We start from the raw sequence: 26,157 nt of genomic DNA on the forward strand, positions 1-26,157 counted from the left end.
TGGTAAATACGTATTGGAAAAAGCATCTGGATTTATAAATGAAATAGGTTATAATTTACCATACATACCACCTGCAACTCAGGATATGTGGCATCAACAGATATAAATTCCATGTATCTAGCAAACCCTTCATTCAGCCAGATGTCATTCCACCATTCCATGGTAACCAGGTTACCAAACCACTAAAATGGATTAAAATAGAGTATAAGAAACAGATAAAGATAGAAAGGAATTAAGAAAAACTGTTAATCAAGAAATAAAATGTTCATGGCAGAAAAGAATAAAGAACTTGTACCCAAATGAATCAATAATATTACTTCTGACAGCAAGAATTTTAAAAGATGGAAGTATGCCTGATTTCCAATTAATAGTTAAACACCTATTGTCAGTCACAAAAAGTTGATTAAATAAATTAACAATAAACCTATTGACACGTCCAAATTCTGGCAAGTGGTTTCCCATGTTCAGCATCACAACCCTAGTCTTCCCAAGACAGGATCTGGACGGAAGCCATTTTTTATTACGTAAAACAATGAGCCTACCACTCAGGAAATCGCTGTAAGCACTCAGAAAGTTATGCTATCGTTATCAGTGAAAGTCATTTTCTCATGTGTGGCAATAATGTGAATAAGTACAAGACTCATTATAGTGCGCTGTTCATTTATCACACCAAAGTCTTAATCCCCACTTTCTTTTTATTTAAATAAATAGTAAGGGGAATATATTGAATATGGCATACAGTTAGGAAAGCCATTACAAGAATAATACTTGAATCTATTTTTGAACATGAATACCTGTGACAAGAATCAGAGGGGTAGTCGTGTTTGTTTATGCAGATTCACACTATTTCCACTACATGCATCTGATGAATTACTGGAATTTCCACTATATGCATCGGATGAAGTGGGTCTTTGCCCACGAAAGCTTATGCGCCAACAAATCTGTTAGTCCATAAGGTGCCATAGGACTTCTTGTTGTTTATGAATACCTGTGACATTCATTTTCTCTTTAAAATGTTTTGCTGATTTTATTTAAAAAAATGTTCTTAAGGCCAATCTTTGCTTGCCTTACTGATATGTATAGTTTGTCTAAAGTTAATGGGGCTACCCTTCGGAGTCAGGTGAGTAAGATTTGACTCAGCATTCAGAAACACAGTAAATAAGATAGTAGAGTATCTTATGAGATATATAGATATTTTCAGTATACTAGTTTAAATAATTAATTTTTGTATCTGCTACAGAAATTAACAATTGGAAATCTACACTGAACCTTAATAAATCAAACCTAGACTAACTTATGAATTTAAGAAATCAGTTTTTAATGTGAATGCTTTATCATACTGTCACCAGTTAATCTGAAGCCTCTTGACAAATGCATGCATATTAATTCCTTAAAATGCAGTTTTGCTCTGCAAAGTGACTATTCAAAAATGGAAATTTCCTACTCAATACACATGCACCTTGTGTTCAGAATCATAGTTTTCTAAATTTGCAAATATAAGGGTTTACAACTTTTGACACTTATTAATATTGCAGTGCCAATATAATCAAGAATTGGATTCTTTTCACTATGTAAATCATCATTTCAGAGAGGAAAAAGATCTGTGTGGTTATATAACAAGGTGAGTCAGCTCTAGCTTCAATTTCCACCTCTGTGACTGACTTTTTATGTTATTTTGGACAAGCAACATAAAGCACTGAGCACCCAAATTTCCGAACAACTTCAATGTCAGTGTGGGTGGTGAGTGATTCTGAAAGTCAGGCACTTAACTTCTGTTCAGCTCTGTTCCCCACTCGCTCAGAGAAAAAAAAAGTGCTAATACTTTCCCTATCTAATAAGGTTTCTGTGTGAATAGTATATTAATGATTGCAAAATGCATAAATGCTTTAGTGATGGGGGCCACTTAAGTAGACAGAATTTTTAACTGAGGCCAAACATTTACACTGGCAAAATCTTCTGAAATGAGCAGAATTTCACTGTTTCATTAAAGGCATAGTCTGCCCTTTATTAATGGTGATATTAAACAAAAAAGGAAGAAACTAGTTTAACACTCAGATGTCAGGGTGAGTTTGGAGAGCTAGGAATAAGAAAAAGATATCTTTTTCCCTTCTAAAATGAGCACTTTTAAGACTAACACATTAGAGACCACATACATGAAATCCATTATGCTGTTTAACACTGTCAATTTTTAGAGCAGAAATGCTGTTTTGATTAATATCTACAACACAGGTCCTTCGTGTCCTAATGTACATACACAATAGACTATCCAAACTAGACTACCTGATGAGCAAGTTCATGTCCTATCACCATGGTAACCCAAAGTTTGTCAGAAGCCGAAGAAGTCTCAGGATCATAAAGCAAAGATGTCTCTCTGTAGGTGGTCAGGCCCCAGTTCTCCATGGCTCCTGACTGAAAGTCAGGGACAGCAACAAGATCTGAAATATGCGTTGTAATGTAGCACATTTGAATCACTTTTCAAGTCTCACAGAGGAAATACTAAATGGAAGTGTCATTGCTATTAGTTTGATTTGGCTCCCGCTGAAATTGGTGGGAGTGCTGTATTGATTTCAATGGGATTTGATCAAGCCACACGTGAATCATGACAACCACATGCTTAAATAAAAAATGCTTTGATGGCCTATTGCCTTCAATAGCTACAGGAACTAACTTTCATATACAAAGGAAGTACTGCTTTACAGTGGTTCCTGCTGCCAAAAAAATGATCAAAAGTGAAGTATTTTCCTTGTATTGTATAAGTTCTCAAATGTCATCAAAGAATAAATGCTGCCAAGAGAAGCAAGACTTACCCAAAGATACTATTCTATAATTCTTAATCTTTCCAAGAGCACGAGAAAGGATTTGGCCACTGCAAAGTAACTACTTCTGTTTTTCATATTTTTTAAATGCATTCCATAATTTTTCTAATATCTTCATCAATAATTTGGCAAAGCAACCTCAAATATCCCCCTAAGGATCCTCATAATTGTCTAGCCTTAAGAATTCCATTTCCAATTACTCCCTAAATTTATATCTCTCTGGTTCATATATAAAAATAAATATACAAAAGTTAGGGAAATTATGGAACTAATAGGAGGATGCAGGTTATATATCACTGCTCAAACATTTTACTTCTGCTATATGCTTCTTCTTATTCTTCTGTATGTTTACTTTGCTTCCAAGCTCTTCCTGCACAAATCCTACCTTCATATTTTTTAAGCAAACGCTCAAGATGTTATATGCGACATATACACTCCCGTATTCACACCCTAGACATTATTGTAAAAAGTTTTGTACATTTGCCTTATAAGGTACCTTTTGAAAACTCATAAATTGGCAGTTAGTATGGTCCTGGTAAAATATGTGTGGCAGTATTGTATGTGAAGTTATAAGATGCTCCTATATGATGTTATTAACACTTCCCAAGCCTAACAGTACTGCCCAAACACAAGTTAACAAACAGGTCTGTCCTAAGTAAAAGTATGTGTAGTCTGCTTGTTAACTGCTTAAATGCAAGTTAGAGTCATCAAATGCAAAAGACCAAGTTCAAACAGGTGAAAAAAAACACAGCAGGGAGTTTCCTTCCACGTGTACTATCTGGTTCTTAGCTGGAAAAGTTTTTCAACAGAGGAACTGAAACTATAAAAAGGAGAAACAAACACTTCAAGGCCCCTTTCTTTCCCCCTGCTTACCACATGCAGGCTACGTCTATATTGGTATCCCCTTCCGGAAAAGGGATGCTAATGAGACGAGTCGGAATTGCAAATCCGCGGGGGATTTAAATATCCCCCGCGGCATTTGCATTTACATAGCTGCCGCTTTCAAGAAGGAATAAGAAATCCTCCAGAAAAGGGCTTATTTTCCGGAGAATCGCGTCTACACTGGCGCTTTTCTCCGGCTTATCCCCAAGCCGGAAAAAAACGGCAGCCATGTAAATGCAAATGCCGCGGGGGATATTTAAATCCCCCGCGGATTCGCAATTCTGACTCGTCTCATTAGCATCCCTTTTCCAGAAAAGGATGCCAATGTAGACATAGCCCCATTGTACCTGAAGAAACAAAGCAATCAGGTATTGAATTCTGTCAGAAGGGTCCTGACTTACAGAAGTTGGTCAGCAAAGCTGATGAATGTATGTGATGAGAATATTTTCCTTTGATTACAATTTGTTAAGTTAGGCATTAGTAAAGCATTCTACTTTTATTTTTCTTGTGACCATGTCTGTCTTTTATGCCTCATTACTTCTATTCACTTAAACTCTCTCTCTCTTTGTAGCTAATACAGCCGCTCCCCAAGTTACGAACGTGGTCGTAAAGGTGGTCCCCGAATTACAAACGCGACCCGTGCTTATGAACAGCGCGTTCACATGTAACTCAATGGGGTCCGAGTTATGAACGGATCGAGATACAGCCAAGTGTTTGGTCCGTAACTCGTTCGTAACTCGGAGAGAGGCTGTAAACTTGTTTTATCTGATCCTGTGTTCAAGTTGATGCGTTGAGTAACTCCATTTGGGGCAACAAGTTGCATTCATATTATTGCATTAAAGGAATAATGGATTCCATATTTTCACTGTCTAAGAAAGGACTAAGAAGTATGAGATACAGGTCTCTGGGTAGAAAAAAAAAAATCAAGACTTCACAGGTATTGGGGGGTTCACCTGTGGCAAACTAAGGCTGGTAATGTAAAGATGTAATAGACTAAGGGCATGTCTACACAGCAACATTATTTCAAAATAACTAGCATTATTTTGAAATAACTTAGTCTGCATCTACACAGCAGGCAGTTATTTCAACATCATGTCAAAATACTTCAAGCTGGAAGACTTCTTATTCTGACTTCTGTAACTCTTTTTGTACGAGAAGTAAAGGAAGTTGGAGGAAGAGTGCACTATTTCAAAATAAATGCTGTGTAGACGCTCCCAATTTTGAAATAAGGTACGCAATTAAAATAGTTCAATTTGCATAGCTTATTTCGCGTTAGGCCCTGCTGTGTAGATGCACATATAGATGTAGATCCCCATACAGACATAACTGGGAGTGACTTACATGCTAGAATCTGTATGTGAGCAGCAAGGCATTGTAAAGGGCATCCCAGTTAGAGGGCAGGAGTCACTCAGCTACTCATTAGTCTGGATTGTACCCTGCTATGTCATATTACAGTATATAAATAAGAAACAATAAATATAATGGGCTCAAGTTTACTATCCATTTACAGCCTCCTATTTTATTGGACATTAGGCATAGTTTTTATCTAATTACCTTGTTTAGGAAGAGGGTAATAGATATCAAAATATTGCTCATAGAATTCCAATATCTTTATGGCAGCTTCCAGTGCATAGTGAGCTTGATTCAATTTCTCTGGAGTAGCATATACTGATACCTGTTGAATAAATACAAGTACATGGCTTAAAGTACAATGGAGCAGTTGTTTGGCTGCTTTTCATTTCCTTTGAATTTTAAGAATGCAAAATGCAGAGTAAGAACTGGGCTGGATAAGCAAAAGGACTAGGGCCATACGGCAGTCAATGTTTCAATGTATAACTTTTAGCTGCCTAAAATAAAAATCACTGAAACAATGATGCAATGCACAAAGACTGAATCAGGTGCTTAGGTTCTCTGTACAATGGGGACAAATAGGTGTCAAGGAATACTAGTCACAAAACCCAGTATACTAGACAGGGAGCCACTGAAAATAGCCAATGGGAGATGCTGAGGAAAGGGATGTATTCTAAACCCCACCCCTCACAGAGCTAGACAGCAGGGAAGTAATTAACTATGCTGGTAATCCTCAGCCAGACGTCTCTCCAGGCATCAGGTGCTTAGCCACTTAAGTCACTCTTATGAGAATGAGTTAGTTACATTCCTTACTTCACAAAAAAAGGAGTCACACAAGGAGATGGTGGTGCTTTCCCATATAACTTTTAGTGCCCAGGTTAGAGCACTCACCTGGGATGTGGGAAGGGCTGTCCCTGCCGTACCCCACTTCACCCTTTCCCCCAGACCTTGTTCCTGCTCTGCCCCACTTTGCATCTTCCCACCCATGCTCCACCCTTTCCAATGCCCACTGCACCCTTTCTCCAAAGGCCCCTTCCCTGAATGATGCAACCTAGATGATTACTGGTGGGCCTTGCGGAGGGTGGCAGCAGGGGTCAGGCCACGGCACTCACTATGGCAGCCAGAGGCATGGGAAGTGAAACAACCCAGCAGCCTGCTCTGTTCCACTGCCCATCTCCCAGACAGGTTGCTCCGCTTCACCGCAACAATGGAAAGTGAAATGAACCAGACCCAGCCTGCTGTGCTGTTTTCTCAAGGCCACATCACTCAGGACAGTGGATTGGACTGGGGCCAGGATGCTCTTCTTCCCACCACTGCAGTGAAGCAGAGCAACCCAGCTGGGAGATGGCAGCAGAATGGAGCAGGCTTTTGCATCTCTTTGCTTGCCATGGTGAGTCCAAGGTAGCCTGACCCCTACTGCCAGCCTCCGGCTTCCCAGGTAATTGCGCAGGCTGCCCAATATCCTGTGGGTTACCCTCCATATGGGGACCATCCTGTCTATAGGATGACTGGGGCAACCATCGCTTCTCCCGCCGTCTCCCCCCCCCCCCCCCAAAAAAAAGCATAGTGCCCGGGGTGATTGGTCTTAACAGTCCTATGGACAGGACGGCTGTGGATGTGGGAAACGCAGATTAACTCCCCCAGTCTGCCTGATGACTTGAACAGGGGCCCTCACCCCAGTCAGGTGAGTGCCCAAATCACCTATGGGATATTTGGAGATAGAACTGCCTGAATCTCCCCTTCTGAAGCTTATTCACTTTGGACAGATTTTTAAAAGTCTTTGAGAGAGAGAGAGAGAGGAGAGAGAGAATGATTCTGTAGCACGATGGCTAGGGCATCCACCTGTCAGGTGAGAGACCTAAGGTCCAATCCCCCTGCTTCAACTAAGTATATATCCAAAGTAGAACCACTTCAAAAGGAGATACTGACATCTGAATAGTCTGTAGCACAGTGGGTAGAGCACTCTATTGAGAGATGTGGAAGACCCTTGTTCAACTCATCTCTCTCATTGTGCATAGAAGGCAGGCCAGGGAAGAGAACTGAACCCAGGTCTTCCACATGCCAGGAGAGTGCGCTAATCACTGGACTAACAACTATAATGCAGGTGATGATGGCAACAGCATCTCTTCCTCCTGCCAGATTCTGAATGGGACCTACTTGATTGGGTACCACAGCTGAGATGGTTCCTGCCTCACACTGAGGCTTAGGTGGAAGACACACATCCAGATTTTCAGAACAAGACAGCAGAGCACATGCCAAGAGGCAGAAACTTGGGCAACTTTGAGAAAGAACATAGGTAATTTTTACAGAAAAAAATATAGGCGCTGAGTAAGTTTAGGCACCTACAGGATGAGCAGGCAGTGAGCACTGTTTATGTGGATTGCAGTTATGCCTAAAACTGGGACTTAGATGCCTACCACCTTTGTGTATCTGCACCTCTGCCATCTTGCTAGGGCAAGAGGAAAGTTTGTACTTGTCCAGATCCCATGGGTAAAATATGTTGTACTGAGAACACACCAATAAAAACCAACACTCCATACCTTCTTATAAACTTTCTGGATTTTCAGTAGAGGTGCTTGATGAGGTCTATTGGTTATATTGTGGATTTTAGTTGGGAGAAACCCTAGATTTGATTCCTAAAAGTTCATCAAAGGCCACAGTATTATGTAGGCAGCATGCCCAAACTACTGGAAGGAAAAAGTTCCAGAGAGGTAGCTATGTTAGGGTATGTCTACACTACCCCGCTAGTTCGAACTAGCGGGGTAATGTATGCATACCGAACTTGCTAATGAAGCCCGGGATTTGAATTTCCCGGGCTTCATTAGCATAAAGCTGGCGCGCCATTTTTAAAAGCCGGCTAGTGCGAACCCCGTGCCGCGCGGCTACACGCGGCACGGGCTAGATAGTTCGAACTAGCTAGCCATTCCGAACTATCTGGAACGAGGCGCACTAGCCGGCTTTTAAAAATGGCGGCGCCGGCTTTATGCTAATGAAGCCTGGGAAATTCAAATCCCGGGCTTCATTAGCAAGTTCGGTATGCATACATTACCCCGCTAGTTCGAACTAGCGGGGTAGTGTAGACATACCCTTAGTCTGTAAATGAAAAAATTTAAAAAGCAATGCATAGTCCTGCAGCACCATAGAGACTAACAAAAAAATGTAGATGGTAAAGTTAGTTGGTTTCCACTGTACATTGTTGGCCCTTTCAACAAAGTAAAGACCATGGTTAACAAGTTCTGAAAGTAAATCCAGTTGTTTAGTGAGTGATCTATGCTGGCCTTGGAGGAAAGGGAAAGGATGGTTTCTCAATTAAATATATATTCACCTTTAAAACCTACCTTAATTCCAGATGAAGTTGTACCACTGACTGACTGGAAATCACTAACTATAAATGCAACCAAGTACGTGCTCATTTTTACACTTTCTGCAAAGTGATCTTCAAACAGATTTGTGTCTAAATGTAGAGTTTTTACCTGGAAAACATGAATTGGGACAGGCTTTAGTATATACAGGCAGTCCCCGGGTTACATGGATCCGACTTACATCGGATCCCTACTTACAAACAGGGTGAGGCAACCCCACACCAGCTGCTTCCCCCCAGCAGACCAGGGAGACGCGAAGCTAGCGTCCCCCCCAGCAGACCAGGGAGACGCGGAACGGCTTTTCTCAGTAGACACCTCAGCTTGAGAATAAAGGACTGAGGGAAGTGAGGTTTGGGAGAATAAAACTGAGCTCTGGAGAAATGTTTGGCTAGAGTTTTCCCTACAATATGTACCAGTTCCGACTTACATACAAATTCAACTTAAGAACAAACCTACAGTCCCTATCTTGTACGAAACCTGGGGACTGCCTGTAGATGCATTTAAATTTTCAATAAAACTGCCAGTGGTTCTTTGTAAATCTGTTTAACATACATTAGTCAAGTTAAGGGGGAGAGAGTAGATTCCCTAGCCACCCTGTAGCTGAAGAATAGAATAAACAGACCAATCGTTAGCTTAGAGATTTTTTTAAGTTTAACATATAACAGAAGAATGTAGGATTTGCTATTCTAAATAATCAAACTATTAGTTCATCAAATCAAAGTATCCTGACTGTGACCTGATATTTAGAGGAAGGCACATAAATGTTTTTGAAATGTTCCTTCCTTCTTTGCTAAATTCCTTCCTGTCCCCCATTATTAATTAATGAGTTTATGCCCTACCGCACATTCAGATTTTAAGGCCATATAGTCTTTACTTCTTGTATAACACAGTCCATGAGATCTGATTACTGTCATTTTGGCATGTGTAATTACAGATGCTGCTAAAGAGATCACAAGATTATGCCTCTAAAGTATCTGCCTCTGACATTCTACAGCAGTGAATTCCTCAGGCTGATGCTGAATGAAGAATTATTTGCTTGAATTAGTTCTATATACTCCCTTATTCTTATATTATGGACACAGCAACTTTTTGCATGATACAATGAAACCACAGGCCCATTTTATATGGTCTCTTATCAACACATGGAGAGCAACCACCAAATAAAGAAAGGAAGAAAACATGTTTATGGATGCAAAGCACTTGAAAAAAATCACCTTTGGCATATTAGATAGTGCAATATGTTGCCCATCCCTCCGAATCTTTATTGTATAATTTGCCTTAAAGGATGGCTCATCAAAACATGGAAATGCCATGCGGGCTGAAGTAGGTTCAAAATGAGTAGAAGCTAACAATCTGAAAGGAAAAGCAAATAGCAGAATTTGATAAAGAAAAATACTTTCCTTGCAAGGTAAATTAATAAACCAAAATTCATTCAACAATGACTTGATAATCTATAAAGAAAATTGCTTGAAGAAAGGAAATCTAAACAGTAAGGTAGCCACAGGGATTTTTCTAAGCACTTAGCTGATTCTATACTTGAAGCACCATGGCGCAAATGCTCAGTGATATTTAGGGACCTAACTACCATTGATTCAAGTATTTTCCTGTCGATTTCAATTAGAGTTAGGCACCTATATATCTTTGAGAATCCTGTCATTTGTTGTAACTGAATCAGAGGAAAAAACTGTATTGTAACCAAGTTCTCTGACCCTGAAAAAAATTCAGGTTCTAGGTTACAATACAGAAACAGAGTGTAACTATGTATCTATGCTGCCTCTGAAGATATTTTTGATTCTTCAGAATATCATGTAATTGGATTACAGAGACTTGGTGGGTGAGGTAATATTTTTATCTCACCAAAAGAAGATGATCTGATAAGACAAGATTTCAAGCTTGTCTCTAACAAAAACTGATCCAATATAAGATATTACCTCATCCACCTAGTTTTCTAATATCCTGGGAGCAAAATGCAACAAACCACAGAATAACACATGAATCTGATTGACAGGGAAGTATTAAAGGAGCGAAGATTCTCTTACTCCTCACCCTTGGAACAATTAGTTAGGAATTATTTATAAACTCAGACAGACATTGCTAACTCTAAGATTCTTACACAATCACATACTGTAGTAGAAAGTGATCCCTCTTATGAAAAGTTTATGAAGATCTTTGCATCCTTATCTGCAAGGACTAAAATTTTCATAAGCATCTAAGTGATTTAAAAGTGTAAGCCCCACTGAGTTTCAATGACTGCTGATTGATATTTCCACTGCTTGAAGTCCACGTCTCCCTAGAATCAAGATTAGAATGTGGAATTGACATCTACACTCCAGATAACATATTCACTGCACAGAACGTAGTATTTTATCCTAAAAGTATATTAACTGAAATTGATATCATAATTAGTTCTTATGGTATCTATTTAAATATAGCTTTAGAATAACTTGTGGTTTGTGTTGTTGCTGTATTTTTTTAACTTTTGCATAAAAATCACCATTAACAAATAATTAATAAATTAATATTAAAGAGTATATTGTTTCTGTTATGAAAATTAGACTTTAAAAAATGCTTTGGAAAAAATCTGTTCCTGTATTGTAATAGAAGACCATTGCTTTAATAGAGAATGGGAGTCATTATATGAAGAGTTTAGTACAGGTAGTCCCCGAGTTACGCGGATCTAACTTACGTCGGATCCGCAGTTACGAACGGGGATTTTCTCGCCCCAGAGGACTCGAGCGGGCCGCCCGCCTCCTCCGGGGTGAGAAAAGCTGCTCCCCGTCTCCCTGGTCTGCTGCGGGAGCCAGCAGACCAGGGAGACGCTGAGCAAAGCGGCGCAGGACCCGGGGCCGGACCCGCGGCCGCTTCAGCTGGAAGCACCGCGGGTCGGGCCGGGTCCTGCGCGGTGAGGGGGAAATCTCGCTCCCCTGGGGTACAGAGCCCCCAGAAGGGTCCGAGGCCGGAGGTCAAATCAGTGAGGCAGGAGAGAAACCTAGAAGAGAAAACTTTATGATGCATGCATGCAGGCTGTCACTTCCAAGAGTGAAAGCAGCAGCAATGAGAGACAGATTCAGGTATCCTATATACAGAATGCTTAGACAGTTCAGTTGTTGATTGTTCTTCTTTAACATATCAAAGTCTCAGCAGAAGTACTCTGAGACTTCTGTTCACCACAGGAGTGCTAGAAGTAAGTTTTTACAGTACACAAAGCCACATGAGAACTTGAGTGGAGGAGTCTACAAGGCAAACTGTGACAAAGATAAGGGTTTACATGACAAATTGTGACAGACCAGGAGTATCCATGAACTTGAGATAGGAGGCATTGTAAGGGTCTTGATTAGAGTTAATTTGATTTCTCTCTGTTACAGGGAGAGAGGTCTGGAAAACTTTTAACCCTTACAGCAGTTTTCTTTTAGAGAGTTTTGATTTCCTGCACAGTCCCCCCTTTAGACACAATTGGAGTTATTTGATTTTTCTCCCACAGCGGCTTTGCTCAGCGTCTCCCTGGTCTGCAGACCAGGGAGACGCTGAGCAAAGCGGCGCAGGACCCGGCCCGACCCACGGCGCTTCCAGCTGATCTGGAAGCGGCTGCGGGTCCGGCCCTGGGTCCTGCGCCACTTTGCTCAGCGTCTCCCTGGTCTGCAGACCAGGGAGACGCTGAGCAAAGCGGCGCAGGACCCGGGCCGGACCCGCGGCGCTGATCTGGAAGCGCCACGGTCCAGCCCGGGTCCTCCGCCGCTTTGCTCCGCGTCTCCCTGGTCTGCTGGGGGGGGACGCAGCTAGTGCCCCCCCCCAGCAGACCAGGGAGATGTGGAGCAAAGCCCGGGGCCTGTGGTAGAGCAGGTGGGGCGCTGCCGGTTGGTCCCGCAGCACCGCTCCTTGGCGCTACTGGACCAACCCAGCAGCACCCCAGCTGTTCAGCCCCAGGAGTCCTGATTCAGCCGCTGCTGGTCAGTTTCAGCAGTGGCTGAATCAGGACGCCTGGGGCTGAGCAGCTGGGGTGGTCCAGTTGCGCCGAGGAGCGGCCACGCTACTGGACCAACCCAGCAGCACCCGAGCTGCTCTACCCCAGGCGTCCCCAAGTTAGCCGCTGCTGAAAATGACCAGCGGCTGACTACAGGAAGCCCGAGGCAGAGTTGCTCTGCCCCAGGCTTCCTGGAATCAGCTGCTGATCAGTTTCAGCAGCAGCTGACTTGGGGACGCCTGGGGTTCTTAAGTTGAATCTGTATGTAAGTCAGAACTGGTGTCCAGATTCAGTGGCTGAATCTGGATGCCAGTTCCGACTTACATACAGATTCAACTTAAGAACAAACCTACAGTCCCTATCTTGTACGTAACCCGGGGACTGCCTGTATACAACAACAGAAGTACTAATGTATAGCAAACAAAATAAAAGCCTTAGTGAAAAAAGTCAGTATATTATTAAATGATTATAGTATTCCCGCAGTTTACAGTACAAGAGCTTTAAACTCAGACCAATGTAACAATAGGGTACGGAGTCTTTTATATACTTCTCTTACCTTGTTTGACCATCCTTAGTTTTGTAAGTACTTTTATAAAAGCCATAGAAACCATCTGAAAGATTGGCAATATAGTTTATAGAAAGGAAATACTTCTTGTCCACAGTCAGTGGTTCAGTAGATAAAAAGGCAATTTGCTCATGGAATGGGTATTCCAAAACTTGTAACTGTTTTAAATCTGCTTGGGTTTTTCCAGTTTCCTCCTCAATAGCTGCACTGGTGATTTCCATATGTTTGCTATGTAAGACTATGGCACTAGTTTCATGTACCACAGTGACTTCAATCTTCACAGATCCCATGAATGTTAATGAAGTCAGATTTGGGTGAATTAGAAGGTCATAATGGACTGGAAGAATCCAACTAGGGAGCCTTAAATTATTCCATGGAAATAACTGTCCATTTGTTGCTATAGAGAAAGATGTGTTTTCATTGCTTCTTTCTCCACTGAGAGCATAATTAATTCCAACAAAGTTCAAAGTATATAATAACAATAGCATTGTCACTGAAATGTTGCAATTGTTTATAGAATTTGGTATTTTAGCTACTTCAACATTTTATTCTAGCAATCAAAAAAGAAAAAAAAACACCAAAAAAAAAAACAAAAACCCCACGCGTCTTCTCTTTAGTGGAGAATTTCTTGATTGCTTTACCCTGAAAGGAAGAAAAGGACCAATATGAGCACTCTATATATGTACAACTAAGTTATTTGAGGAAGAACCTGACGTTTTAGAAATATGTTAACAATGTTTTACCAATTAGTAGGGACCCAATCGTGCAATCCAGACCCAATCGTACAATCCAGTCATGCTAATGTAAGGGTATGCCTGCATGTGTCTGATTGCAGGATCCAGACTTACGTTTTTAAATATTGTGTTCATGTTTGGATGAAGGCATCATTAAGAGCTGATGGTCAACAACTGAAATACTCAGAAGTGCGTGCAACTACATGTATAGTTATCACAGCTGTGTGAGATGGCCAGGTATTTGGGCTGATTGTGGATTGAAATGAATAGCAGGCCATTTTGTAAGTTTAAAAATCTGATTGCAATCACAGTAGTGTATACATTCAAGTTTAAAAAAAAAACAGCTTTTATTATGAATGAATGTTTTGTTCACCAGATAGTGGAAAAACCCAATAATTCTTTAAAAGTCCGTTGAGTCTTCCCTGCTTTGTTTTTGCTTCTGTATTTAGCACTGCCTTATCTGCATTTAAACAGTGCAAGATTAAAATAAGAAATGTTAGATTCCTCCAGTTGTGAACTTGCATGCAGAAAAAATTTAGCGCCCCCTTATCAGCCATGAAAATGAAGTGGTAGTAAGCAGCTTTGAAAAACAAAGTAGCACCCTTCAAAGGAACCCAAATTCAGCATAAGAGGAGAGGACAGAGCCACAGAAACTGTGTATTTCAGCAGTACCAGAGAGCCAAATGTCAGAGATTAGGAACCCTGCAAATGATGCTGTGATGTCCTAGCTTGAGTGCAGACTTGGGTTTTTTTTTTTTTTTTTTTTTGGTGGGGGGGGAACGGGGAGAAGAGGGCCTGAATGAATATCAGTCACCTTCAAAAGAAATTTTAAGAGCTCTGCAACATGCCTCCAACTAACAGCTCTGATATTTATATAATTAAAAATACCAGATACATAGATTAGATAAACCCAAAGGCTCAAAATTGCAAAATTACTCTTAGAAGCACAAATTGTACTTAAAATGTCAAGAGGACAAAATGCCAACCTCTTGCAGATATTTAATGAGAGTCAGTGGCGCACAAATTCAGTTAAATGCTGTTTTACAAATCATCAGGGCCCAATTTTTAAACCTAAGTATCTGGCTGCTTTATTTCCCAAAATGATAAAACTCTTGGAATTACAGTCTGTACTTTTGCTTGCAACAATTTTGATGTGAAGCTGAGGGAATAAATATCTCTCCGTTTTGCATGTTTTTCACAGCTCCAACTCACATTTTAAATTAATTCATTTAAGATATAGTTACAAGTTAGCATCAGGAACAAACAAAACTACAGTAATTCTCTAGATTTAATGGTGATGGAAAATCTCAACTTGTCTATATCAGGGAATAAAGAACTGTATACACCCCAAACACTGTTAGATGGCTCTAAGGTCTTTGTCTTGAATTCCTCCCCCACACTGACCCCAGTTCAGAGGTCCAAGGCTCTGCATTCTCTAGATGCTCATGTTTAAAGTTATCCTTAATCTGTTGTGCCTTGCTGAACCAAGGCCTAGTCTTTTTAAGCATTGCACAGGCCTTCTGCCAGTCCTCTGCACAGGGTGAATTTCACCCTCAATATTTAATGTTTTAACCTTTCTTAACCCAGTAACACAGGCTTAGGATATCATAAAATGCAGTGGTTGGCTTTTTTGAAAAAACAGAAGAGATAAAATACAGAAAATAAATAAAAACAAGCAAACACGTGCTACAGTACGTTACCGTCTTGTCTCTTTCTTTAATTGTACAGAAAGCAGAACTCTTTTATTTTCAGTTTCTTTTCAGTTAGTTTGTCACCACCTACTCGTTAAGCCAAAAGAAGTAGGAAAACAGCCACCTCTTGTGGCTGCTAGTTGAAAGATTTTTAGTTTCAGAAACAACTTTGTATTTTGTTTCCGCATTTGTCTGAAGAAGTGGGTTGTACCCATGAAAGTGCATGATATCATCTACATGTTTTTGTTAGTCTTTAAGGCACTGCTAGACCATTCATCGTTTTTTAAGTTTTTCCAGTTACAGACTAACTCAGCTATCCCTCTGAAGCTTTTGTATTTTGATATACTGCAAGCTGTTGTCCTATGTGTAATGTTATTTGTGAAACTGAATTTGCATGCCTGTGCTTTTTCTTCTGTAGCTATCCCTTAAGAAATTGAAATTGTAGTAAACTGCTTGTAGGGCATTACAAGTAAAGATGTGTACTGAGGGCTGACATTTGAAGAAGCTTTAAAAATATAAAAGAAATAGGATTTAGACCAGGCCTCGGCAAAATACGGGCCCGTCAGCCAGATTCAGCCCGCCAGGCCACTGGATCTAGCCCGAGGAGGCAATGGGGAGCCCCAGACAGGCTCCCCTGCTTCCCCACAGCCCCGCACACAGCTCAGAAACACAACTGCGGGGCACTTTCTCTTTATGATTCCAGGAGAGGGGGGAAGATTCAGACACTGCTCCCGCCCTCAGCACAATCCTATTGGCTGATTTCTGGACTGACACTGGCCAATGGGAACTGCCTGTTTGAACAACAGGCAGCCACAAAGCACAACCTTCCTGCGCACTCACTCAAGTACATGGCTGAGCAAGCAGAAACATTTTAAACTCTGCAAGTGGGTTGGTAAGTTTCCAGGTGAGACCTGCCTCTGGCACCTCAGCCCCTCCAGTCCCTCACTCCTGCCCTGCTATTCCACATGCACCTATACCCCCTCACATATCTGGCACCCCAATCTCCTGTCCGAGATCATAATCCCCTCTTACCTTAGGTCACATCCCAAAATCCTGCACCCCAGTTCCCTGCCCTAGGTCACACTACATCCTTCACCCAAACTCTCTCCCAGACTCCATTTTCCCTCCTGCATCCCAATCTTTTACTCCCTTCTGCACCCAACCTCCATCCCAGACCCTGAATCTCCTCCATTAACAGCATGGAAGAGTGCAGCCTTCGACCACTTTCCAAAATCTTGGGAGTAGCCCCCCATCAAAAATTATTGCCCAACCATGACTTAGACATTTACCACAAACCCATCTCAAGGTCTTTTAGTCTTGGATTTTTAACATAAAAATCAACAGAACATATTTTAAACTGGTGTGAACTGTCAAAAATCCACCTAGGTCAAAGTTCTGAGGATCTGTTCCACTGGATTTTCTCCAAAAAGACAAGACACTGTCTTAATCATGAGCTGTTTTCCCTATTTCCGCATTGTCAAATAAACAGTTCTTTGAGATCATAACATGTTCATTAATTGTGCAGATGAGAAATACTGATATTTAGTACAGTGTTTTTCATAAACAGTACACACTTGTTAGAAAAATAAAACCACTATGGGATGAAAAACACTTCTCCATTATTGACAAAACACCAAAAACACAAAAAACAAAAAAACCCACACAACCTAAACTGAATGCTATCCTCCACCCTATCTTTCCAAACTTTTCTACTCCTCCTGTGTGTGCTATTCACACAGTAATTAGCAACACTCAGTAGGGCAATTCTACACAGGATCACAGAACTATATTTATCTCTTTTGTTAACACTGGGAAATGATTCCTAATGAGTGTTTATCAGCAGCTGATATTGACAGGAAAAGGTCCCAAGCCCAGGATTGTGATACTACTCATACTGTGTAGGTATCACTGGAACTATATAAATGCTATTATCCCCAATAATCACAGCAAAAACTAGACTTGGCCATCAAATTTCAGTAATGAGGTCAAACCTTTCATAATTATATATTGCAGGTATTTCCACTTGATACTATGGCCCATGTAACTGCCTCTTGGAGAGAAGCAGACATTTTAATACAAAATTCAATAACCCAAACTATTTCAAATCCTTCTGCCTACCATCAGTATTTCAGGGTTAACAAAGAAATGAGACAGCAATGAAATGACAGCATAACTTATTGCCATTTTAAGAGTTTAGTATCCACATAAAGGAATGCTTAGCCCATACCAGACAAAAAATTAAAAATTGGCAACATGGCTATTGGCTTACCTACTTTTTAGCCACTACTTGCAACTTTCATAAGGCAATCTAAATTTGGAGTAATCAAGCACACTAGAGAATTACTGACCATCACTATATATTTCGAGTAGTTACAACATTAGCCATAAGAGATTAAGGTTTTGCAGTTTTTGAACTGATACCTACTTATCTTTCAAATGGTGAGTGACACTCAAGGAGACCTACAGAGTCAGAGTTTCAGGGGACCATTCGTTTTATGACTCCCAGTTATCAGAGGCATAGCGAGAGTGTTATGCGCCTCGGGACAAAAGCAAAATTTGCACCCCCACCCAACTGCCGCCACCACATGGTGGGGCTCCGAACTGGGCGCATGGCTGAGCCAGACCCTGAGAGGAGGGATAGAGCTTGTACCGTGTCTTTCCCTGCCCCCTCCAGTTTGGGGCCAGGCCCCCGCATGCACTAACCAGCCAGCAGAGATGGAGGAGGATGGGGCAGGGGCAGAGAGGAGGTTCGAGCCAGCGGCCGTGGGTGGAGAAGAAGCAGGCGAGCCGAGGGATGACAGGGGGAATGGAGGGAGACTAAATTGGTGCCCACCTAGCATGACTCCCGGGAGCAACTGCCCCTCCACCCCCCTCCTTGGTACACTCTTGCCAATTATGCAAATGACTATTTAAATCTTTTTTTTTCCTCCAACAGGTGAAAAAACAAAAGTTACAGAAGAATTAAATTGATGAAGAACAAGTCAATATCCATTCACTGGCTGGATACTCTTGTGCAATGGTTTGCAAGACGAGAAAGCAGTGCTGTGCACCATACTGCCATCCATGCACTGATCTACTGTAATTTGAAGATGTTTCACTTCATGAACTCCAACTTCCCAGCTAGTTCATAAATACTACTGTATTCAGATTCTGGCATTTGTCTAGAAAAGTTCAATCAGTGTTCTCTGAAGAAGTGGCTTGTGCCCATAAAAGCTCATACTATCTACATTTTTATTATTCTCTAAGGTGCTGCAGGACCATTTCTTTTAAGGTTGCCTCAGTATAGTACTACATAGAAGCACAGTTATCCAGAGAAGTCAATTCATACAATTCCCTCTCAGCCTGGTCATAGAATACTTTTGTAACAGGGCCAGCTACTACCCTCATGAAACTCTCTTGTGCCATTCTCCTTCTCCACCCCCAGCTCCTTCAACAAATAGACTTCCCAGTCTTTCAGCTACAGCCCTTCTGAGGAACATCTGCATTTTTATTAAATTAACAATGATCTCAAACAGAAAAACAATAAATCACCCAAGCTTAAGCAAGCTAGACATAGCCCTGTCCTCCTGAGAAACCATCCCTTCCTTAGAAATGCTGTGAAAGACTCTTTCCCTTCAGTTCTCTCACTTTAAGAAACCTACTACTATGGGCAGGCTAATGCCTGCCCACCTCCCAGACCCCAATAGGAGCACTCTTTTGCAATCCTCTGCCTGACCCTGTCACACAGTGTTTACTCTGCTCCCCCTGCACCTGTTTCTTCTCCAGGAGGGGTGTACGTAGGTGGAGCTGCTGTGGCAGGCAGGTTGGTGGTCTTGACTGCCTCCATTCTGGGCCAGGCCTTCTCTTTCCTGCTGTTTGCAGACAGATTCCTCCCCCTCACCTCAGCTAGCTATTGTGGCTGCTGGATCTGAGGGCGAGTGGGGGCTTCTGTAGCCCTGCCCCTGGGCGGGATGGGGGAGGAGAACCCCCTTTTCCATCTTCTTGGGGGGGTCTATCTAGCCCCTTCCTTCATTGCTGCAGGGCCAGACCTTTACCTCTACTGCTTGCTGCTGCTCCCTCTGGGACAGAGGAGGTAAGGGGGCTGCTTTAGAGATGCTCCTGGGTTTTTTCCCCCCTTCTTCTCCACAGTTTGTTGTGTGTGTGTGTACGGGGAGTTTGCAAGGGACCCTCCTTTCATCTGGGTTCCAAGGTGGTGGCTGGTGCAGCTCTTGTGGGGTGCTCGGGGATAGGAGGTGATTCACCTCCTCCTGGTTCCCCCACCTCTGCATTTCTGCTGCTGTACCAACACTGCTGCTCCCTCCCCAGCCTCAGTTGCTGCAGGGGCCTTTTCCTATTCTTGTCCCTACTGCTTGCCTCCCCTGTCCCGCCCTCCTTTTACTCTGATGGGTCTTGCAGCAGGTGCTATCGGTCTGCCACTTAGGTGCCTGTGGGCACACTGGTTCCTCCCCCCCCCCCAAGCAGGGTCTAGTTATCCCTGCCCTACATTTCTTGAACTCACTACCTGCTCTTCCTCACTACCTGCCTTCCCTCTTCACTGCTTCCCCAACCTCTTATGCTCATATGCCCCTTTTCTTTGCTTGGTGCCTGCGTCTCCCCTTTTTTTCTTAGTTACCCCCCCTACACACACACACACTGTTTCACTTTCCCCATGTTCTTTAAATAATTTACCCCCTCATCTTCCAGTGGAGGGAGTCTTACCATCTTGTGCTGGGAGCTGTACCCCTTCCTCCTATCTGTAGTGTCACTCTCCCACCCCTCTTTCCAGCCTAGTTGAGGGGGAGGGGTGAACTTCTTCTTCCCCTATCTTTGCTCCCTCTTTTGGCACTATTGTCCTCTCCAATTTATTGTTCCTGTCCTTCCCTATCCACCCATGAGAATAATAATAATAAAAAGAAACCCACTAGTGGCTGCAACTTCCTGATGAATATTACTCAGGAGCACCTGAATCAATCCAGATGTGGCTCATCCTGTCACCAGGTCTGGTTTAGCCCAAGACTCTCCAATCACAGACAAGCCATCTTGTTACAATTCTGAACACTCCAAAGGAATGAATGATTGTTTGAGTTACTGCTGTCATCAACAAAATTAAGTTCATAACACTACCACTAAGTGGGGTTTACTTACCACTTATTCCTGCTAAGATTAGGCTTCCCAGTTGTAGTTTTAATACACAATATACCAGGCCTGCACAACTCGGAAAGCAGCGAGGGCCATATTACTCCAAAGAAAACAGCTGTGGGCTGCAAGTAGGGTTGCCAGATGCTCTCCCAAAAAATACCGAACACGCAGACTAAACATTTTTGTTGAGCAAAATAAAAAAAAAGCGTGTCAAGATTTTGTTGAATAAATTCACACACAAGGGAAAGACTCACAGTCACACACAAAGAGAAGAAATAACTCTGATACAAGTTATAATATCGACGGGGCGTAGATTTTACCAGCTGGCGAACTGTGACAGGGCGGGGCCACCCCACAGCAGCAAGGACAACCCGCCCCACACTCCAACAGCGCTGACCCCTGTGCTGCCTGGAGAGCACGGCATTCTGACAAGCAGCCGCCCAGCCGAGCGGCGTGCAAGGGGGCCGAGTCCTGGGACAGAAACCGGAAATGGGGTTGGGGCTGCACGCAGGCATAGGGCGGGGCCAGAGTGTGCATGCGTCCCTGATGTCAGGGGGAGAGGCGCCGGCACAAGGGAGCGCTGCATTCAAAAGGGGAGTAGAGGAGAGCAGAAGAGAGAAGCGAGGCAGAGGAGAGCAAAAGTTATTTCCGAAAGTCATCGCGGGCCGCACAGTGTGCCCCTTTGGGCCACATGCGGCCCTTGGGCAGTATGTTGTGCAGGCCTGTGATATACTACCACAGCCAATAGATGTTTGACCAATTTACCACAAAAGCTTTAATCATAAATAATAAGGCCACTCTCCTAATCTACTTTCCCACCCCTTTAAGAAAAATTTAATGTTTTTCTTAAAGCATCTAATAAGTGGTAATTAAGTCAGCATAATACAAAAAGTTTGCTGTTTGACTCCATCAAAAGAGAAAAGGGAAAATTAAGGTTGTCTACCTAAGGAAGTTTTCCTGATTTAACTAATTTGATTTAGAAGTAGATTTAACTAAATCAGTGCAACTCTCTGCTGTGGATACTTACTTGAGTTTTGGAATGCCTTAGAATTAGTTCCTTGCTTTTTATGCTAATTTGATAATACATTTTAAAGTTAACCCTAAAAACTTAAAAGTGTCCACTCACATGGGTTGCATCTACTTAAATAAACCTGTCCCAAAGTAAACTTCCTCATACAGAGTAGAGTACAGAGGCTCCCCAAGCTGTAAAGAAATAACAGACTTTCATGTTGGGCATTGTTAGAATCATTATCCTTGATCTGTCAGAAGCAGAGTGCTAGATTAGGCCATCAGAGCCGTGTCAGAGACAGTAAATACTTACAGTGTCCCAAGAGGTACACAGGAAGAAATTTTGAAATGGGGTTGTGGTGGAAGTAAGTGAGTGCATCCCTGGTGTGTAGCTGTGGCAAGAATTGACTGAGCTGCAGCAAAAGCCACCAGGGAGCTATTTAAAAAGCTGGCAGGGACCCGGGTTGCAACATGACAATACCTGTAAGAAATCTGAATTCCTTTCACCCCTGATCAGGGGACTTATTTAGATTACAATTGTTTATCAAGTTTTAACATGCATTAACTAACAGGACTATAAACTATAGTAAAAACACAAGTGTTTTGTTCCTAGTCATATTTCAGTTACAATCCCTCACTTGTTACAACTTGCTGTGCAGTTAATGAAAGGAAGTTACTTCGTCCCCTAATGCTTAGCCAGCTCTGCGCTGATGCTGGCCATTTGCTCATGAAAGAAAGGAGAATTAGGTCCCTACTGTGATCTTGCCACTGCTCCCAGAGATGCACTAGGATCAGGGCGGGGATGTGAGGGCACCCGGAACAGAACCTGGGGGCGGGAAAGGCCCAAAGCTCCCAGAGATGGAATCTAGGCAGCTGGGGGTAAGGATATGGGGCAATGTATCCCACAATGAACAAAATGGATGCAGAAAATCATATACTATCTCAGCTCTCTAGGGGTTACACTTTTGAAACCCTTAAGCAGCTGAACTAATGGTGGAACCAAATGATAAATGCTGCATGTTGTTATAACTATTACCGCTTCCTAATAGTTTCTTAGTTTTACAAAACCAAAATTATTTCTTAGTGTTACAGAACAGTGATCCTTACCCCTCCCCCCAGGAACTGAGGTGCCCTTTCTACTCTAGGACGGTAGGTCATTCATTTAAATGTATTAGCGACCAGTTTTTAAAATAACGTTGCAACTAGCCACGACAGGGCCAGTCGATTCAGGGTGTGGTTAACTGTAGGCTCCTATCCAAGGGTTCGGGTAACCCTGATCCTAGTGCAAACAATCCCCTGGCCAGGGCCTGCTATAGATGCCGGTCAGCTTTCGACTCTCACGCGTTCAAAGCCGCGGGTGCCCAACAGCGGACTCCTGCTTTCGCTTGGGGGAGGCTTCTGCGGTGCCCTGGGCATCCCCGACCCGCCCGGGCTGCTGCATGCGTCTCCGTGCGGCTGTCTCTCCGTGCCACAGGACAAATGCTGCGACAGGGCGCCCAGGCCTCCACGCTGGGGCCACTCACGGAGGGCGGGGACGGGAGGGCGCCCGGAACAGACCCTGGGGGCGGGAAAGGCCCGAGGCCTCCTCCGCTTTCGCTTTCAGTCTCTAAGGCGCGGAAGCAGCAGGCGGCGGCTCCTCCATCCAGCCGGGCCGGGCCGGCAGCAGGTACCGGTGCCGCTCAGGCAACCTCGGCCTTCGCGGAGCGGGCGGCTCAGGGCCGGGCTCCCGGGGCGGGGAGACACGAGGCCCGGCCCCCTGGCGGCAGCGGGACGGGGGCTGAGCCATAGTTCAGCCCAAACTTAGGGGCAGCCGGGCAGCGTTGCGTAGCGGGGGTCGCGCGGCCCCGCCCGCACCAGGGAGCGCCCCTCGCCCGCGACCCGCCCAGTGCTGCCCCCGCTCCCAGGCGCTGCGCCGCACCGCGTCCCCCGGCCTCCCACCGCCGCCTGAGCGCCCCAATGGCTCCCCCAGGCCGCGCCGCGCCCCTGCGCGCTCACCTGAGCGCCGCCAGCAGCACCTGCTTCCCAGCACGGCACCCACTGCGGATTTTACAGCCCACATCCCACACAACATTGGTTTGGCACCGTGCCCTGATCATAAGCGGTGTGGATTGCAGACTCGTGTCATGAATGGACTTTTCACAAGTAGATGGTAGCAGGAGCTTTCGTGGGTACAATCTGCAAGCTCATGATGCCGTCTACGTGTTAGTCTTTTAGGTGCTGCTAGACCATTCACTGTTTTTTAAGTTTTTCCAGTTACAGACTAACCCTGCTACCACTCTGAAGCGTCTCACAAGTATTCCTGCAGGAGATTAATATTTTTCATACACAGTTTAAGGTTCCAGAAGGAATTGCTTGGTACGAGTCTGCAAAATTATCCTATCACTGATCCCTTTTTCTATCCAGGGCCTGACAATATCTTCATCCCCTTCTTTTGCCCCTTTCAGAGGCCGGGTGCCAGGGATAAGAATTGTATTTTCTGTTGTTACTTTTGGTTCATGTATAATAGTTTTATGTATTCTCTCCCAGTAAATACCATTGCAATTAAAACTTGTTCCTATTTATTTATAAACAAAGACATGAGTGGTTTTAAAGATCTTCAAGGTCAGTAACAGCCTGAAAGATTTGCCTCCAAAGACTTTTTAAATTAAGAGGGATGGAAGAATTGTGACACAAGACAAAGGAAATAGACACACATGGTTACAGAAGGTGAAGATAAATTAGCCCTGATCCTACTGTTGGACCCAGGTCAGAAATCATTTGGGCTCCACACAGGTCAAGGGGTCTGCACGTGTGGATTTAAGCATGACGGTTTTCTAGATATTAGGCAGCAGTCATTGATGATGTCCATAACATTTACCACAATTAACAATCTTCAATACTAACTGTGTTTTACAAATATTTATTTTAGATTATCGTATGTGGAAATCAACATAAGTCAAGAATGCCAGCCTCATTCTTTACTCTGCCATTTGCAGATAAATCCTCTTTCATGATGATAATGATGATGATAGGTGTTTTAAATGTTGCACTTTCTGTGAATAATAACCAGAATAGCGAAAATAGGGAGACAGCTGATGTAGTGTCTGGAAGTGGAAGCAAACCGTTTCCTTGGGATAAAATAAGGCTTCCGTCACATGTCATCCCAGTGCATTATGATCTTCTCCTCCATCCAAATCTTACCACTTTGACATTTACTGGATTTACCAGAATAGAGATTACAGTATACCAACAAACTAGTTCAGTAATTTTGCACAGCAAGAACTTGCAAATTATCAGGGCTACCATTCAAAAGAGAGTGGGAAATAGTCACACTGAAAAAGAAGTGAGAGTTTTGGAATACCCACCATTTGAGCAGATTGCCCTCCTGACAGCTGAACCACTGCGTGTTGGACAAAACTACACTGTTAGCATTGAATATGCTGCAAATCTGTCAGAGAGTTTCCATGGTTTTTATAAAAGCACCTATAGAACCCAGGAAGGAGAAGTGAGGTAAACCTCTTTTCAATTAACTTTAGTTACTGAAGTATGGACTATAGTTGACTGTTTAGAATGATGTTATAGTACTAAATTGCTGCTTTTAGATTTTATTCAGATTTTCTATTTTTTCCTTTAGAGACTGCTTTCTTCACTGAAACTCATGTTTTATAATAGAGAACTGAGTTTGCACCAAATCATATTTATATTCAAATATTTAACTTGTTGGGACTTGCAGTTCTTTCAGAAGGGAATCAGATTTTGTCATTATGGATCAAATTCTGTGATTTTTAATGTATCAAAACTCCCACTGATGCCACTGTAAATTTTGATGCAAAGGTGATTGGCTGGATAGAGTGCTATTTTGTGATTCAGGAAAACAGATTCAATTCTTAGCTGTGCCACAGACTGCACATGTGATCTTGGACAAGTCACTTAGTCTGCCTCAATTTCCCATCTGTAAAAAGGAGGGTACTACTGGTATTAATTACTTTCTGGCCTGATAAATGTATATTGTTAATTGTTCAGATACTACCAAAATTGGGGCCACATAAGTATCTAGTTAAAAAATGCAGGACAATGTAGCACTTTAAAGACTAACAAGATGGTTTATTAGATGATGAGCTTTCGTGGGCCAGACCCACTTCCTCAGATCAAATAGTGGAAGAAAGTAGTCACAACCATATATACCAAAGGATACAATTTAAAAAAATGAACAAATATGAAAAGGACAAATCACATTGCAGAACAGAAGGAGGATGCGGGGGGGTGGGAAGGGGGAGGAAGGAAGGTAAGTGTCTGTGAATTGCTGATATTAAAGGTAGGGAGAGTGGGATGTTTGTGAGTTAATGGTATTACAGGTGATAATTGGGGAAACTGTCTTGATAATGGGTGAGAAAGTTCAAAGACTTGTTAAGTCCCTGGTGGTAAGTGTCGAATTTTAACATGAATGACAGTTCAGAGGATTCCCTTTCAAGTGCGGATGTAAAAGGTCTTTGTAGCAGAATGCAGGTGGCTAAGTCATTTAGAGAGTGTCCTTTCTGGTTAAAGTGGCAAGAAACTGTTTTCTCTTTGTGATCTTGTCTAATATCTGTTTTGTGGGCATTAATCCTTTGGCGAAGTGTCTGAGATGTTTGTCCAATGTACATAGCAGACGGACACTTTCGGCACATGATAGCGTAGATTATATTTCTGGA

The 26,157-nt window shown here is 42.8% G+C and overlaps 2 protein-coding genes across 4 annotated transcripts in view; one reads left to right on the forward strand and one right to left on the reverse strand.

Moving 5' to 3' along the window:
* LOC102462658 (endoplasmic reticulum aminopeptidase 2-like) overlaps positions 1 to 22,991 on the reverse strand; it is a 45,431-nt gene extending 22,440 nt beyond the window's left edge. Inside the window, exons 1-7 of one of the 2 annotated variants that reach the window (XM_006118685.4) lie at positions 22,829 to 22,991; positions 12,928 to 13,578; positions 9,625 to 9,763; positions 8,387 to 8,521; positions 5,253 to 5,373; positions 2,281 to 2,435; positions 69 to 182 (exon numbers count right to left, since the gene is read on the reverse strand). In XM_006118685.4, coding sequence (XP_006118747.2) covers positions 69 to 182; positions 2,281 to 2,435; positions 5,253 to 5,373; positions 8,387 to 8,521; positions 9,625 to 9,763; positions 12,928 to 13,424 — 1,161 coding nt within the window. In that variant the 5' untranslated portion in view covers positions 13,425 to 13,578; positions 22,829 to 22,991. Of the gene's footprint in view, positions 1 to 68; positions 183 to 2,280; positions 2,436 to 5,252; positions 5,374 to 8,386; positions 8,522 to 9,624; positions 9,764 to 12,927; positions 13,579 to 20,485 lie in introns of both variants that reach the window. The other variant, XM_075932100.1, reaches the window with a different exon arrangement.
* A 13-nt stretch (positions 22,992 to 23,004) lies between these two features.
* ERAP1 (endoplasmic reticulum aminopeptidase 1) overlaps positions 23,005 to 26,157 on the forward strand; it is a 35,326-nt gene continuing 32,173 nt past the window's right edge. Inside the window, exons 1-2 of one of the 2 annotated variants that reach the window (XM_006118688.4) lie at positions 23,005 to 23,153; positions 24,396 to 24,976. In XM_006118688.4, coding sequence (XP_006118750.2) covers positions 24,429 to 24,976 — 548 coding nt within the window. In that variant the 5' untranslated portion in view covers positions 23,005 to 23,153; positions 24,396 to 24,428. Of the gene's footprint in view, positions 23,154 to 23,310; positions 23,843 to 24,395; positions 24,977 to 26,157 lie in introns of those variants that run through there. The other variant, XM_006118690.4, reaches the window with a different exon arrangement.

The sequence above is a fragment of the Pelodiscus sinensis genome, chromosome 6 (assembly GCF_049634645.1).
Source record: "Pelodiscus sinensis isolate JC-2024 chromosome 6, ASM4963464v1, whole genome shotgun sequence".
Lineage (NCBI taxonomy): Eukaryota > Metazoa > Chordata > Testudines > Trionychidae > Pelodiscus > Pelodiscus sinensis.